Source organism: Prunus persica, chromosome G2 (genome assembly GCF_000346465.2).
Source record: "Prunus persica cultivar Lovell chromosome G2, Prunus_persica_NCBIv2, whole genome shotgun sequence".
NCBI lineage: Eukaryota > Viridiplantae > Streptophyta > Magnoliopsida > Rosales > Rosaceae > Prunus > Prunus persica.
The window spans coordinates 28,313,363-28,329,958 of NC_034010.1; the positions used below are offsets into that span (position 1 = coordinate 28,313,363).

The 16,596-nt window shown below is 36.1% G+C and overlaps 2 protein-coding genes and 1 pseudogene across 3 annotated transcripts; 1 reads left to right on the forward strand and 2 right to left on the reverse strand.

The window, feature by feature from the left end:
* Positions 1,800-7,562, reverse strand: LOC18785169 (MADS-box protein SOC1). 2 transcript variants are annotated; one of them, XM_007219675.2, is made up of 8 exons: positions 7,044-7,558; positions 6,716-6,905; positions 4,593-4,674; positions 2,889-2,950; positions 2,693-2,792; positions 2,554-2,595; positions 2,401-2,442; positions 1,800-2,290 (listed from the first exon to the last, which is right to left on the reverse strand). In XM_007219675.2, exons 2-8 carry the CDS (start codon positions 6,895-6,897, stop codon positions 2,147-2,149), a joined length of 654 nt encoding a protein of 217 aa, XP_007219737.2. In that variant the 5' UTR covers positions 6,898-6,905; positions 7,044-7,558; the 3' UTR covers positions 1,800-2,146. The 2 variants fall into 2 exon arrangements, with proteins under 2 accessions (XP_007219737.2, XP_020413101.1); XM_020557512.1 differs by lacking the exons at positions 1,800-2,290; positions 2,401-2,442; positions 2,554-2,595 and having other exon boundaries at positions 2,702-2,792; positions 2,877-2,950; positions 7,044-7,562.
* On the forward strand, positions 11,480-13,091 carry LOC18787060. The gene is made up of 4 exons (XM_007218247.2): positions 11,480-11,651; positions 11,819-12,066; positions 12,276-12,489; positions 12,662-13,091. The coding sequence occupies exons 1-4, from the start codon at positions 11,511-11,513 to the stop codon at positions 12,782-12,784; spliced, it is 726 nt and encodes a 241-aa protein (XP_007218309.2). The 5' UTR covers positions 11,480-11,510; the 3' UTR covers positions 12,785-13,091.
* LOC18784905 lies at positions 13,176-16,186 on the reverse strand (annotated as a pseudogene).

A 16,596-nucleotide genomic window follows, 5' to 3' on the forward strand; every position in this document is an offset into this window, starting at 1 on the left:
TTTTTTTTTTTTACTTTTCTCACACACAGGGATATGAAGGTTGTTGGCCAGTCTTTACCTTTTTTTTATACGTACCATTGCTAAGTTTGGATTGTTTGTATACACAACAAGTACGCAGCAGAGCCTATATATATATTGTAAAACGACCCAAATTTCGTTTGAAATTAAAATCATGCACTGTGACTGTGTTGTTGCTATAGCCACTCAGCCACTCAGTCACTGAATGAACAGAGAAATCTCACCCGACATGGGAAGGGCAGTGGAGGACAATTGGACAGATGAAACCAAACCATATGGCAATGGCTGCCATCATGCCATGGATATGGACCCCAAAAACTGTGCATAGAGATCCCACTTGACTCAGATTTTTCGGTGACTGGCCAGAGCGTTTTCTGAGATGTATTTTGGGGACCACAAGCATGGCTTAAACCTAAAATGCTTCTATTCTTTCCTTGACATGACACCTGGCTTTTTTACGTACTGAAATTATTCAAGTTAATTTTATGTTGCAAGAGAAAAATAAAAATAAATCATATATATATATATATATATTGGTCTTACCCAATTATCAGAATTCTATAAAGATTTACAATGTTATCATCAAAGTTAAAAATGAAGTTAATTCAGGCGGGCCCTAAAATCGCAGGAAGTTATTTGAAGCATCGCTTCATTGTATTTGAGCTCTCTATATAAGTGCAGTGAATTTATATTGACTTTTTTTATAATATTCTTATGGTGTTTAACAAGATTAAAATTACACTAGTATCAATGATGTGTTTAAGAAATGGGTTTCGACCAATTTCAGGCTCACATGCTGATGGTAACATGATTAGCACAATGATATAGTATATTTACTAGGTAGTGGGAAAAGTAATTTTTTATTATAAAGATTATGGATATTACCTTATCCTATCTAAATTTTGTAAGAGTATCTGGTAAAGGGGTGAGGTCATCTGATTCAGATTTTGCGCAAAACTTGGTAGATTCCTCTCCTACATCATATTCCTGACGACTTACCTTTGCTCTAAATTCTAAATTGAATCAATCAGAGACACACAGAGACACAGAGAGAGAGAGAGAGAGAGAGAGAGAGAGAGAGAGAGAGAGAGAGAGAGAGCTATTTCAAATTCAAAGTGGTCCTCTTCCCGGGAATCCACAAATATAATAAAACAACTCAGTCCCTGCCTGTCACATTTAACTCAGAAAAAATAGGAAAAAACCAAATTCAGTGCCTAGCTAACTAGGTCATATGATTATCAACTATGTCTATACTCTTTAGTTAGACAGAGAGGAGCGACTGGTGAATGATGAAATGGTGATGGTGGGCTTAGCGTTGGACAGGGTAGCTGGAAAGAGTAGTGGGGACTTTTCTATAGGGTTGTTTGGACATATTCCATATAGACAGACAAAATAAAAAAAGAAGCTAATTATTGAAGATGGGAAAACAAGGAGAAACATACTGTGACGGAGACTTAGATAGAAAGAGGTCCCATTCCTTTTTTTATTTTTGTGCATGTCTAAATCATGTTGCAGCAGGCAACCATTATTAAGACAGCGAGAGAAAGATACCCAAATTTCCTCTACGAAATTCGACCCATGTAATGTAAGATATGAAATTAGGAAAAAGGAAAAAGGGAAAAAAAAACTCATCTAAGCCCCAAAAAATAGTTCTTATCAGTTGTGGTTTGGATGGATCTGTAAATATAAAACAAAGAAAATCAGTGCAGTGCAATTCCAATCATGCATGAAGCCCAATTTGAATGAATTTTAACAACTAGCTTTTGGGCCAGCCAAAGTTATAGAACCCAACCAATCCTCTTTCTTTTTAGGAGGTAGGTACAAAGCTAGGCAAATCATTGTCATGAAGTTGAATACAGTTATATATAATGTTACAACGTCAAATTTTGCAATATATACATACAGGGTGAAAAAAGGAGTCGGAGGAAATCAATTCCTTCCTGGATCTTTTATTGTTCGACCTTATTATTTGAGAGCACGTCCTACCAAAGATGCGTGATCCATATTACATTATTTTCTTGTTTATTTGTAATTTTGATGGCATTGTCTAGAGATGATTGACGAGCATTAATATTATTATTATTTTATCTGATGTTGACTTAAAAGACGATTGGGCGGCTGTGATCTCTCAACAGCGCGTTACCGGCGGTCCGATGAACAATTCAGTCTCCACCTCAGAACTCAGGCTACTTTGACTCCAGTAGCTCACAGCTCCTTTTTCTTCAACTGAAAGCTGCTGCTGCAGCAGCAGCTGCCTCGGCTGTGCACCAAACTATCATAATAATGCAGAAAAATATAAGACAAAAACCAGAAAACTCACAAGGGACCATGGTGGTGACGGTAGCAGTAATGTAAAACAACGGTTCAAATTTGAAGGCTCACCTCTTCACTTAACTTTGCATTCTCTTCTATGAGGAGCCTCTCCTGATTTCAGAGAGATAAAGATATTGGTGTTAATTAGAACCAGTGAACAAAGTACTTGAGCGCTATACGTACAAATTACTATTATTAGTCTGTTGCACTTGAAATAAATACCTTTGCCCTTAATTGTTCCATCTGCTCCGCAAATAAATGAGCCTGGAATGGAAATCACTTCCAAGTTAACTTAACCTCTCCTCTCCTATTGAACTGATAAAAATGGCAAGAAATAAGTGAACAGGTGAAATATATATACCTTTCTCTCTCTTATTTTGCGTACACTTCGCTCCAACTGGCCAGTGATCTCTTGGAGCTCCTCGACAGAGCAAGAGTCCAAGCCATGTCCCAAAAGCTTCCTGAGATATACAAAATTCAGGGTTTAGGAAGACCTGTCTAGTTAAATGTTAGATGCGTAAAAAAGTACAGGAGAAGAATCAAACTAAGCAATAAACCGTTGAGAAGCTTCTAGGTTCTCTATCTTCTTGGCCATAGCAGTCGATTCATGCTTCAATTGCTGCATGCAAATAGGTTTAACTTGTCAACTGTAAACAAATAAAATGTCATGAGCGACGTGCTTAACATGTGATATAGGACATGCCAAAAGTTAACCCAGTTCAACAACTTGAAGCCCCCCTTCTTCCCTCCTCGACTTCTCTTCTTTTACCCTATTTGATTTGATGATCATTTATGTACCAAGTGCCATTGTTGATAAATAAACATGAATCTTAATTACATGTAAGAAGACGGACGCGCAGGTGTAGCTGAACTTATGAAATCCAAGAAATTATATTTCACGAAGCAACAAGTCCATATTTGTACATAAACAAATGTGTCTGCATGTTTTTAACACTACATATGTCTGGACTAATAACTAGGTATCAGAACCAAGTAGGAAGTAGGAAGAAAAAGTAAGAATAACCCCAGAAATTCATTGGCATAGCCTCTTTCACGCTTACCTGTGACAATACATGATTCCCAGAGCCAAAATACTTGCAACTTGTTCAATTGTATGCCTAATTTTAACAGATTTTGACATTTAGCATCTTGTTCATTTACTCAACCGGAGCATCTTGTTCATATACTCCTCCGTTACTTTTGGGAAACACTACTTGGTCGCATTGAGTGGAATGCTCTAAGTTTCAGTCTTTAACTCATGTATATATCATATATTCTTCTTTTTACACCATGCTTTGACACACCATTTACAACCCTTTTCTCTATCTATCAAAGGATTCCAAATTAATTTTTGTGAATCTAAAAGGCCGACTAGGATCCCTTCATCATAAATAGGTGTAGAACTCAACTTTAGGTCTGTAATTATAAGCTTCTAGCCTGAAATAAATCATTTCCGCTAAAGGAGGTAATTGTCATGAAAAATAAGTTGTAAAGTTACATACTCGTTTCTATTTAATAATGTTTACTCATCTGAAAAAGCAAAAAAATGTAGAAGTTTTGTTTTTACCCTAATATCAATATGACTAAATTAGTCTTTACATCATACTTGTTTCTATCTAAGTTACTAAGGGTCCGTTTGGTGAGTTGTAGTTGGATAGGATTCGTAATCCTAGTCAAAATGTTTGGCAGCTTAAAAACAACATGGATTGTGTTATGTCTAAAGAGAATTGTAAAAACTGAATTTCTCATTATGCAATAATCATTACAAGGAGGCTTTTATATAGCCAATGAGTGAAGCTTACATTAATAACTAAAAGGATTCTCTTCTAACTAAACTAACAGCTTAATCCTAATCAGTTAAACAATCACATGTGTATTAACAATCAGACTGGTCATGTGTATGTTGATTGAGCCTATGATCCAAAGGTAACGATTGCTCTAGAGATGTAACAGTGGAGGGCTGTACGGCTTTAATGTCTAATCCTACTAGAGCCAAAAGGTTGAGATTAAGTTAGATTGGAATATGTCTAATACTAAGTCATGTAATAGCACATTTCAATTAATCCAACCTCTTAATCATGTGAAGTATCGAACACATCATTGGATTAGTGTTATCATTTCCAATCCAATGGAATCTAATTCTATCTCCTAATCCAATCCCAATCCCAATCATCAAACATGGTCAAAGATTATTCATCCATCTGTTTTATAACAACTTCTCAAAGATGGATTAATCCAAATTCCAAGATAGAGTTTCTAACCTCCACATATTCTTCCACTTCAATCTTGTTGGTTTGCCCAGCCTTTGCATGTTTGTGGTATCGTTTTATAGTATCTTGCATGCTGTATCAGAATACAAAAAAAGGTCAAAATCAATCAATGAACATTAATGAAATTAAATATAGTACTGTAATCACAAAATCCCTAACATGATATTTTCAAAAAATTCAGCCTTGTTTTTTTTTCACCATCAATGATGATGTTCTGTGATTATTCAGGTTTCCCATATAACAAGACGATTCATTGTGTTATGCTCAATGCCAGAAGATAGAGTGTATAAACTAATAGGCACATGTACTATGAGTCTATGATCTTAACAGTACTGGGGGCCGGAAAGAAAGAACTAATAAGAACAACAATTTTGTTTTGGACTGAGAATTAGCTAGCTAAGAAACCCCATTACACTTTATACATCAAAGAGAGATTAGATGTTGGGACTCAAGATTCCACATTGAAAAATTAACATATCCTAGAGTGGTTTAAGACCTCTTGGGCGCCCTTCCCTTACAAGCCGGTTTCTAAGGGCAAGTTCTACATATGTGCTCTTAACAATTGGTATCATAGTCTAGTTTAACCACCCAACATGGCCTAAATCCACGTGAGCTCTTAAACCACTCTAAGGATACACTATTTTCCAATGCCCGCCAAACAAAGAAAGATGATCATATCAAGTAGCTCAACAAGTATAACCAAATAGGAACTTAAAATTTTTATTCACCCCACATAGAACCTCAAGGAAGATTTGTATTGCAAATAGAAATGACTGAAATATACCCCCTCAATTTGAAGCTGCATATAAGAACGATTATACATAAAGATGTAAACATGCTCCCCAATTCAAAATATAGCTCATTCTGAAGAAATAAATATGGTTAAAACCATGACAACCATGTTCTTTACCCCAATGACCATGCTCATGATAGCGCAGTTTCCATCTTTGGGGACCTCTACGGTAGCTCCGTCCCTCTATAGATATGGTCCTTGCTGTGTGTGCAAGACTTGACTTCTTCACCATAGGGGCTTAAGATTTTTGGGTTGAATTCATCTTCTACTCCTTTATTTAACAAAACTTAAAATGCATATATTAAGTGATGAACTTGCACATGAATACCTACAAATCTAGAAGAAGTTTTAGAATTAGTTTTAGCTGTTTTGTCAGTTGTTATATCATGAACTACCAATGAGAGCTTTTTGCCGTGATAAATCCCCATATTGGGAAATTGAAAAAATAAAATACAATACATAAGTGAGTGGTTCTATACTAATAGCACCAAGCCCTAGTATGATAAAATGTCACACACATGTTGAGTTACACAAGTGATTAAGTTGAAGAAAATATCTGTGTTGGACCAATTAGTAGTGAATATTGATCCATTCCCTAATGTAAGCCTAGGTTCAATTGTTACAGTTCTTGATGTGGCAAAAGCAAATGAACATGGGTTGAAGTTTGAGGTTTGAGCATATAAGGGTTGCATGCACAGACAAGTAGTCCATGAAATGATGAAATATTGGATAAAATCATTAGTTAGTAGAATGAGAAGTTGAATTGCCAGAAGTTAAGCACAAAGGCATTAAAACAAAGAAGCACTAGTTTCAATATTTTATTTAGGCAGAAACGCTAAGTTGAAACTTGAAAAGCCCCATGAAATCTCATTCAATATTAATGCAAACATTAATAAAGCGTACATAAATTGTTAGAAAAGACATAATATTAATCCCCTACACTCAATTTGATTGGAATATAAACGAGCACTCAATTTGATTGGAATATAAACGAGCACTCAATTTGATTAGATTATAAACGAGCAGATGTGTAACTTGTAAGATGCGGATGGTACAAATAAAACATAAAATAGAAAGTCAAGTTTTGATTTAAGACCAGAGTGGATAGAAAGCTAGAAATCTATATTATATATATATATATGTATCATCGTACACACTGGCCTCAAAACCAGTACAACAACCCACACCTGCTCATCAACACCATAAAAAGTAAATGATGTTTCCATCTTTCAGAAACAAAGCATATAGACAGAAAAAAAAAAAAAATGGGGCTTCAAACATATATATATGAGGTATACATAAAAAAAATACAGAAACATACTCAGAGCTGGAGAACTCATATAGCCTGCCTTTCTGAGAGAAGATGATGACGGAAACTTGAGCATCGCAGAGAACTGAAAGCTCAAAGGCTTTCTTCAACAACCCATTTCGACGTTTGGAGAAGGTCACTTGCCGGCTTGTGGCATTTTCAATTCTTTTCATCTCAATCTTCCCTCTCACCATGTCCTAGCCTAGATCATCGCCATCATTAATTACAAGATCATCTTGAGATAATAATAATAATAATAATAATAATACCATCAAAATTGGTAAAGATGCGCTATACATATATATAGCTCAAGAAATAAGCTAGTAGAGAAGAGTTACACCTGGAAACCCCCTCGAAGATTTGAAGTGCTCGAACACTAGCTAGTAGAGAAAAATGTAGAAATTTGTGAAGGACCTTTGACAGCCGAGCAAACCCAGGAGAGGTTTAGTTTAGAAAATCCAAACAAAGTATCAGACTTTGGCTCTGAAGAAGCAATTAGCAGATGAAACCCCAGGAGGATTCATAAAAGAAAGCCCCCAAAAAAGATGTTAAATTAGGTTTCTAAAAATAGAACCCAGAGACGCCACCCATGGACATGAATTACCCAAAAAGAGCAACAAAGGACACAACACGAGGGTATAGGAGGATGATAGAATACAAATATGGAAAATAGATCAGAAACCCTAGAAATAGTCCAGAGTGCAGTGCAGAAGGGAAGAACTTTCTTTTTTTCTGATTGTGGATGTTCCAATTTCTTTATCCTCAGGCCACCCGACCCCTTTTTTCCATATTGATCGATAGCTCACTTCCATTATTCTCTATGCCTTCTTTTGTCTTTAAAATTCTACCCCACTAAAAAAAAAGGGATAAGAATTAGAGGAAAGAAACACAGTCAAAATATTAGATAAAACACTACTTAAATGCTCATGGCTTCTCTTTTTTGGCAAAATTAAGAAACAAAGAAAGAAGTAAAAGAGGGAATATATTTTTATTCATCTTTTTCGGAACCGCATTGGGAATTAAAAAATGGCTTTCGATTTTATTCATCTCTCATTGTCTTGAGATGCAGCAATGTCAAGATCATCGTACAATCACTTTGCGTGACGGGCTAATGAGAACGGGACAGCACATCGGCTTTTGTCAGCATCCCATCGTCATATTTCCCAATGGGAGACGACAGTGTCACGTGGCTAACCTTGAGTGGCGAGTCTAACTTTTTTCATTTTCTTATCATTTAAATTTGTTTAGTTTTTGGGTGCTTATTAGTTAATGAAGCAAGCAGGCTTATAAGGTTGGAAATAAAATAAGTGGGAAAGAGAGTATTAGCAACGAGAATAGGACGTGTTTCCATTCAAGGAAGGATTAGCATTGACTAATGATAATCAACCGAAAAAATACTGGCTGTGAAGCCTGGAATCTCCCCTCGTTGTCAAGCAAGGGCAAACACATCTCTTGCCTGAAAAAAGAAAACAGAATACTCATTCTAGTTAATTATCTTAATTTTATCATAGTTTCTTGTCATGCAGATTAGCTCTTTTTATTTGAGTATTGTTAAACGAAACCTAAAATTAATTGAGTACACTTTATGATCTAAATGTATCATATTATTTAAATCAAAATATAAAATTAACTAAGTACATAATATTTAATTATCGAAAATACCCCTTATACAAAATTTACCACCCAATAAAAAAATATTTCACTATTTGCCACCTAAATTTCAATTTTGGTGCTAATCTAACACCTCCATCAATTTCCGTTAAATTTTCTATTAAAGGTGGGTATGTTTTTATTATTAATTTTAATTCATCTAAAAATTTAAATTAATAAACAAATTCTTAAAATAATTCTTTTTAAATATAAAAATTAAAGATAGCCTGTCCGTGATCTCCCCCTCCTCCCACGGCAGCCCCTCCCTCCTTCCCCACACTTGCACTCTTCTTCTATGGCCTAATCCCACAAATTGGCTTGCCCATTTTTCATTACAGACATTCCTACAAGTCCATAACATAATTTAGTCTAGGAGCAAAGAGGAGATATATTAGTTTATGGAAAGTATGAAACTCCATAAACTTCAAAAGAAAAGAGGAACGACGGTGGTGCTTTCAGGAGGGAGGGAGACGAAGATGTAGGGGGAGAGAGAAAGGCAAAGAGAGATGGAGTGGGGGAGGGGAAGGGGAATTATGGTGGGGATGGAGGAGGAAGGGGCTACCGTGGGTGGAGTGGGGAGATTAGCCCATTTAACAAGCCCGCATAATTTTATTTTAGGATTTTTTTTAGTATTATTAAAAAATTTCGCTTACGTTTGATTATGGTTGAATATGATGAGTTTGTTATACTTATTAAAATTACATTTGTTTCACAATTCAATATATCCTTTTTTGTTATTTTATATAAGGGTAAATTAGTAATTCACTAAATAGTTTAGTAGTATGATGTACTCAGTTAATTTAGGGTTCGTTTAACAACACCCTTTTATTATGTACTAGCCTTTTCACACGTGAGAACAAATCTTATTCATTTTACTTTTCTATTGCCTTTTTAAAATTATATTTATATTTTACTAGACTATTGTGTTACATATTTGTCTTTTGAAAATGAAGTCGTTACGTTTGAAATTTTTTTGTGAGGGAGGAAATCTTGCTGTTTTGATATAGAACAAGGTGTGTATCATTAAGTTCCAAACCTTTAGTGTTTGATGATCAATTCCTAATCCTAATTTTGATTTTTTTTTTACACACAAAACCCTAACCGCTAATAGAGAGAAAGCTTCAGATCCGAGGGGTTTTCCTCTGGATTCCGTCGGATCTTCGATGTTCTTCGGCTTTTGGTGGACCTATGTTAATCTCCTCTTATTTTGGCATATCTATTGTATCAGATCTTGGTTGGCTTTGGTTATACCTCATCTTGCAATGTTGCTCTTGAGGTGTTGCAACTTGGTTATGGTAGATTCACTATTCATTGGTGCGGTGAGGCCCTGGAGTAACTATGTGGCGATCTTTATGTCATGTCTTAAATGACGATTAGTGGCGGTTAGTTTTCCTTTTACCGGCTTAGTTTTTTTATTTTAGTTTAGTCTATTTAGGATAGTCATGCCAGTTGGCGGCTAGTTTTTATTAGGAAATAATCAGTAAATGTTTTATACTATAGGATCACTATATTATTGCACAACTCTTAAAATATAAACAGTAGCAAAATTACGAAATATGTATAAATGTGCAAATATAAATTAAGTACAGAATACTGACTTTTATTGAAGATAGAGGCTTGCGTATTCGCAATATCCTAAAGATAGAATTTTGCCTCTTCTCAGTGCTTGAAGTTCAACATGCGTCTATCTCCCAGGATTCAACTATCTATAATTCAAGGGTCCAGCACCGGATCCTTGAATTCTGGCGAACGTTGGTGTGCTTCTTCTCTCCAATATAGTAGGTAACTTTATAATAGTATGAGATAGTTCAAGAAAAAAGATTATTTGTATTATGGCCTAGGACTTGTGGTTTTATAACAGAATTACACCCCTTCAAAATAGCAATTAGTATACAAAAAGATAAGTCTTTCTGGTTTGAATTTAACTTCTGCCAAAAGAAATCCGAAAAATAAAAAATAATTATTTTATTTTCGGGCTAGGTATATTTCTTTTATTTTTCAGAGACCCCAAGAGCCCCAAAGCCCCAGACCCAAGTCTTGATTATTTAAATATTAATATTAATCAAGCAAGCCAACCATGATAGTCTTCACTACCAAGCCCATCAGCCCACCAACCTTTATTTAATTGATGTTAAGGTTTCATGCTTATAAAGCATATGAAACCTTTTGTTTTTTCCAATGTGGGACATTTGCTTTCAAACTTCCAACAATTTTTGTCATTGATATCATTGGACTAGATTTGGAGAAATTATGGTGGTTGAAAGGGATTATAGAAGTTATTTTCAAGAGTGATTTATTCAAGTCGTTTTAGCTTTTTGGTTGGCTCATATCATTAAGGAAGTTTTACCCATGTATGTCATATGGTTATGGAGATTTGGGATATAGGTTTTGATGAATAAAAGAAAAAGGATATAGGAAGATTTCCTAGCTATCTAGTGGCAAAAGAAAAATAGAGAAACACTAGGCTGTGATCTGGGATTTGATGATTGTGGTGCTGATGGTGAACGATGCTAGGTTGCAATCAAGTCGCTTCAATTTATGGCATCTGAAATGCGCAAATAATCATTGTTTTTATTTTTTATTTATAATTTTTTTAAATATAAAATCCTTCTAATTATATTTGCTACCGGCAATGCAATATTTTACGGATTAATATTTACTTAGCTGGGCTGAAATATACTAACCTTGAAAATTATATCCCTTTGGCAAAAAATAAAAAATAAAAAATAAACTCCTGGGGTTTCTATGCTTTAGCTATAATTAATATTGTTTTATATTCTTCTGCAGTTAGTAAAGATCGTTCTCTTCGCTGTTCAGACCTAAGTTCGAAAAAAAAGTTTTATATTCTTCTAAAAAAATGTTTTATATTCAGTAAATCACTTAGATAAATATGGACAAAATTAAAGCGAAGGATCCAGATCCAGTTCCAGTTCCGTTGCATGGTGATGGTGTGTGGGTCGACAATGCATATATGCACGGTGGTGTAAAAAGAATAGGCAATGGACCAAATGGTTCATTGGACGGTAAAAGTAAGCTACAGGCTCAGCCCAATTACACCAAAGCCTTGACAGGCCACAACTCGAGAAAATGGGCCTCGACAAACCCATAAAACAGAGTAGGCGAGAAAAAACAGAAGGGCGAGCCATACTCGTATCGTATGGCTGAAACACGAACAAACAAGAGGAAAATGGGAGACAGAAGAGAAGCTGATTCCAGCAAAACAGCGTCAAAGTGGCCAACCATCAAAACAAAACCAAATCTTCAGATAACTTGTCTTAAAGATACTTATCTCTTTACTGTAAGAACTGTAAAAAGATTGCATCTTTTTGAAATTCAGTTTTTCTTCTGATATTTTGGCATATGGGTTCTTCTTAGATGGATACATTTTCTCTAACCATTGAACATTTACGCGTCTGCAAGATATTAATTGAGTCATGGTTGTTAATAGTTAGGCAATGTATTCAGGTGCAGAATTTCCTCACATCTGCAGAATCAAAGGCTTTCGTTAAAGCTGTAGAATCTGTTGGGTTTGTTCACCAGGGGAGTCTTGGCCCAACAAAAGGCGAAGCTTATAGAGACAATGATAGAATCTCTGTGAATGATCCTGTTCTTGCAGACACAATTTGGGAGTCTGGTCTTGACAAATTATTTTCTGATATCAAAATTCGAGGGAAGGCTGCTGTTGGCTTAAACCCAAATATCAGATTCTATAGGTTGGTAATCTCATTCTGTGAACACAATCGAACCAATTCAAAAGCTATTTCTAACTTTGGGCTGGTCCATTATCTGATTTCATTCATTAAGGGACGTGGATTTTACTTGTTCTTTGAGAAATTCTTCTCTGATTACAAACAAAAATAGAAAGGTTGAATTGGCTTGTGCACCTTGAAACTTAATTATTTTGGTTGCCATGTGTTTTCAGGTACAAGGTTGGGCAGCGCTTTGGAAGGCATATTGATGAAAGTAATGATCTTGGAGACGGAAAACGCACCCATTATACTTTGTTAATATACTTAAGTGGCGGTTTCAAACCAAAAGCTTCAAATGATAAGAGAAGTCCTAAGGATTCTTCCTCAGAGCCTCTGGTTGGAGGAGAAACTGTCTTCTACGGTTCGAGGAATACTGTTGTGGCAGAGGTGGGTTCTGTTTTTTGTTCATACCATATTGCTTTTATTCTCTATTATTCCCTATCATTTTTATCTTCAACTTTTTTCATGAATTAAAATCTTCTCTCTTTCTTGAATTAGTTTTATTGTAGCGTTTTATGGAATATGCAGCGCCCGTTAATCCTACTTAAAAATTCTGTAGGTGCCTCCCACTGAAGGAATGGCTCTTCTACACATTCATGGAGACAAATGTTTGTTGCATGAAGCCCGAAACGTTACTAAGGGTATCAAGTACGTTTTTCGTTCCGATGTAGTATTTGCTTGATGTGCTAAGTGCTTGATCGTTATCTGATATAAACATGTAAAAGCTGAAAGCCTTCTTAAGGTTTCTCCATAACTGAAAAATGTAGTAGCAGAAATGTGTATTCTCTTCACAAACACTGCTTCATTTTTTATCTGGAATTTCTTTGTTCTTAAGATATTACATGCTTCCAAAGAAATTCACTTGGAATACCAAGAAGCAAAGAAATTGAAAAAAAAATGTAAAAGATAGGATTATCTATCGGAATACCATTTGTCTTCTGGCTGATAAACCAGAAAGAGAAATAAATGTAGGTACATTCTTCACTATAGAAGAAAATGTTATTTCTGTTTTCTTACTACATTAAGAGATGATAGAACCAGAGTACCAGATCCTCCGCACCTCGTCTGGGCAATATAGGCTTATTTTTCTTTTCTTTGACAATTCTTATTTTAGTGAGGTTGGAAAGAACTTCTCTCGCCTGGTGATATATGTGTCTGATGGGTGGATAATCTCTGCGTGTGATATAGCGGATTGGTAAGGAATACAGATGGAAGCACATTGTAAATTACCAATGGGGATTTCACCACATGTTTTCCATTTTTCCATGTGATAGAACCCAATATGATTGGAACCTGAGTTATGTGTTGTCCATTGACATCCACACAGAACGAGTTCTTCTCTCCAATATCAGTGAATGAAAGTACAGATGGTTCCACATTAACCTTTATAGAATCAGGCATGACAATGCTGACATTGTAGGTTGAGTTGGGTTTACCAACATTTGTAACAGTCCTATGGAAATTGCCCTTGATCTCATGGCCATCTCCTACAGCTAGAGAGAAGGAGGGGTAGTTGAGGTCCCATGCTCTAGCAGGTTTGATGCCCCTGCAAACACTTTTGTCACGTGTAATTTTTCTTGCCGTGGTGGTGTTGTAGCTTTGTTTGCAAAGAAAGTCAACATAATCTTTCTCAGATGCATCAAAAACTAGCCCAGGATCAACTGCCTTGGTTGGGTTGAGGAGACCCGACCCGTAAGCAAATTCTCTTTCATTTTCGTGCTTTTTTGGGTCCACAACGTATGCTGTATTGGAAAAACATTAAGGTGTGTAAAGAATTTAGGAAATCAAAGAGTAGATTGTTTGACATACCTGTGGTCATAAGTGCAGATTTAATTGCTGTTGTAGACCAGCGTGGGTAAGCAGCCTTCACAATGGCTGCTGCTCCGGTTACGTGTGGGCAAGACATTGAGGTTCCATAGTCTACATAGTATTTGACACTCCTTGTGTCCTCACTGTAAACTGAAGCTCTTCCAACCGGTGACCAAGCCGCAAGGATATTTACACCCGGAGCAATCAGATCAGGCTATTAATTTGATTCCAGAGATCAAATTGTGAGAGTAGATATAAATTGAAAGTAGTTTATAGGGCAAAACAAAGCAATACTTTACCTTCAGAATATCAGGCACCATTAGGTTAGGTCCTCTGGATGAAAAAGAGGGTACATATGGTGCGTATAGATCCTTCCATGTTTCACTAACTAGAATAGTTGCCTCTCTGGATTCCTGAGGTTTTAGTGGTACAAAATAAGAACGAGTACCAAGTTATATATGTTTATAAAACTTTCCATAGGTCGGTTTGTTGGTTATTTACTTGGAAGTCTTAATGTAGTCCAGTACTTTGGGAATTTCTTCTGGACTGATGAGTGTTGTTGCAATGCGAAACGACAAGGCAGGATCGTCAACAGATTGAAAAGGCATTATAACTCCGACTCCATCTGTATGGAGAATGCCAGCACCGTTTGATCGGTAGTTACAGAGAACAATTTTCCCCTTTATTTTCTGTGAATCCAAATCTCCAGCATTGCAGTATTTTGATGTCTTGGAGTTTTAGTTTGAAGCATCTCCTCCTCAAATCAAGGGAAACATGTCTCCTTTAAGATCAAAGTTATTGATAGCACTCCCCTTTGTATCATCAAGAAATCAAGGGCTTGTTAGCTTGAGAAAAAAGTTTTAGAGATGAAAGTTTCTTGGACGACAAAAGTTAAAGAGTAGGGTAGGTAAGAATTGCTCACCATGAAGGTTTTTCCATTTCCAAGAGCCAATTGTGTCACAAACTTCCTGTCAATAGTGCTAGCCCCCACAGTAAGTAGTCACGGTGAGACATTACTGATAGAAGCACGCAGAGGTCCATAGTTCCCTGCAGCAGTTATGGTCAAAATCTCTTTCTTTAATGCATGAAAGGATCCAATTGCAACTGGGCCGTCAGTGAAGGTGTAAGCTGCAGACATCCCAAAAGAAGCTGATATGATATCAACTCCATCAGCAATTGCATCATCACAAGCAGCCAAGATATCTGCAATGCTACATCCCATTGCCCAGCAAACTTTGTACACAGCAATTCTTGCATTTGGAATTCCACCCCTTGCTTCCTTGAGCCAAACCAAAGACACTTGCTCCTGCCACTTCTCTACCTGCTGCAATGGAGGCTGTGTGAGTCCCATGTCCCTCAGAGGTATGATGTCCGTAGTATCGTAAAAGTTTTGGCTATTATAGTATCGTGCTCCGATGATTTTGCTGTCAAAATGTTGTACATTAGATTAGTTTCAAAGATAAGGACAATTAGTAAGAAGGACAAACTAGAAAAAGGGTTTGTTTCTCACTTGTTGCATGTGAAAGTTTAATTAGTATTGCACATTCCTTCCCAATTTTTTGGTGGAGGGCCAAATCCTTTGTTACTGAAACTCTCTGATTCTGGCCAACTTCCTGAAAATTAACTCTAAGCTTTGGAACACAAACACCGAAAAACTGAGCCTGAAAATGATTATTGGGTGTTAAAGAGTTTTGTTTGCTGTTGGTGATCATCACCTGAATCCATCATTCCAATGATTTCATCTCCCTCTTTTCTATGCTTGACATGGGACGGAGGTAATCCCAGGAAGTCCCATGATCTTCTTGTATGAAGCTGCAGCAGTGCGTTACTGAGGCAACGTCTTCCATCTCTGTAAATGAATGTGATTTTATCCAAACTCAAATAATATTCACAAGTAGTGACTCTTTTAATTGTTTATATTTACTTCACCTCCTAGTATTGTAGCTTCTTCATCTAAAAATTTAGCTACAAATCCATTAAAACTCCTGCTATAGCTGTATATCAGCGATTCCTTTGCAGCTAGAGTACTGCACGATGAAACAAGTACATTATAAGTCTTAATATATATAAATTATAGATAAATAAATAAGTGGTATTTTTTTATACGAAAAGATACTCCATTAAAAAAACCATGAAACAGTGCAGAGCATGTTAACATGTGGTTTGAATAACCTTTCAAGAGCAGTTTGTAGCATGGAACGATGGGCAGATTGTTGCTGTCTGAAGCCTCGTAAGCACTTGGGTTTTCTCCAATGTATACAACATAGACCTGCATTGATTTAGAATGGCAACCACTAAACAAAGGAACTGAAGAGAAGAAGATCATTTTTTATATATCCATTTCTTTCCTCAGAATCACAATTGATTATTAGGAGGAGAGCTGCAAATGAAAGGTAGAGAAAGGTGATAAGCATCTGTGGCTTGGCCATGCTTATAATAATAATTTGGGTTTTTCTGCCTCACTGAATTTCAAGTTTATTTATAGTTGGCAATTTTGAGATGAAGTATTAGACCGAAGGTTTCCTCAAATGGCTTTTTTCTGCAGCGTATGACTAATCACACATTGCCATTTTGTTGTTTTCGGTGAGTTGAGATCGTATGTATAATTATTTTAATTAGTTGGTATGTGTACGAACTATGTGAATTAAAGTGATCAAGCTCAGTGTTCGACCAAACAAAAATAAA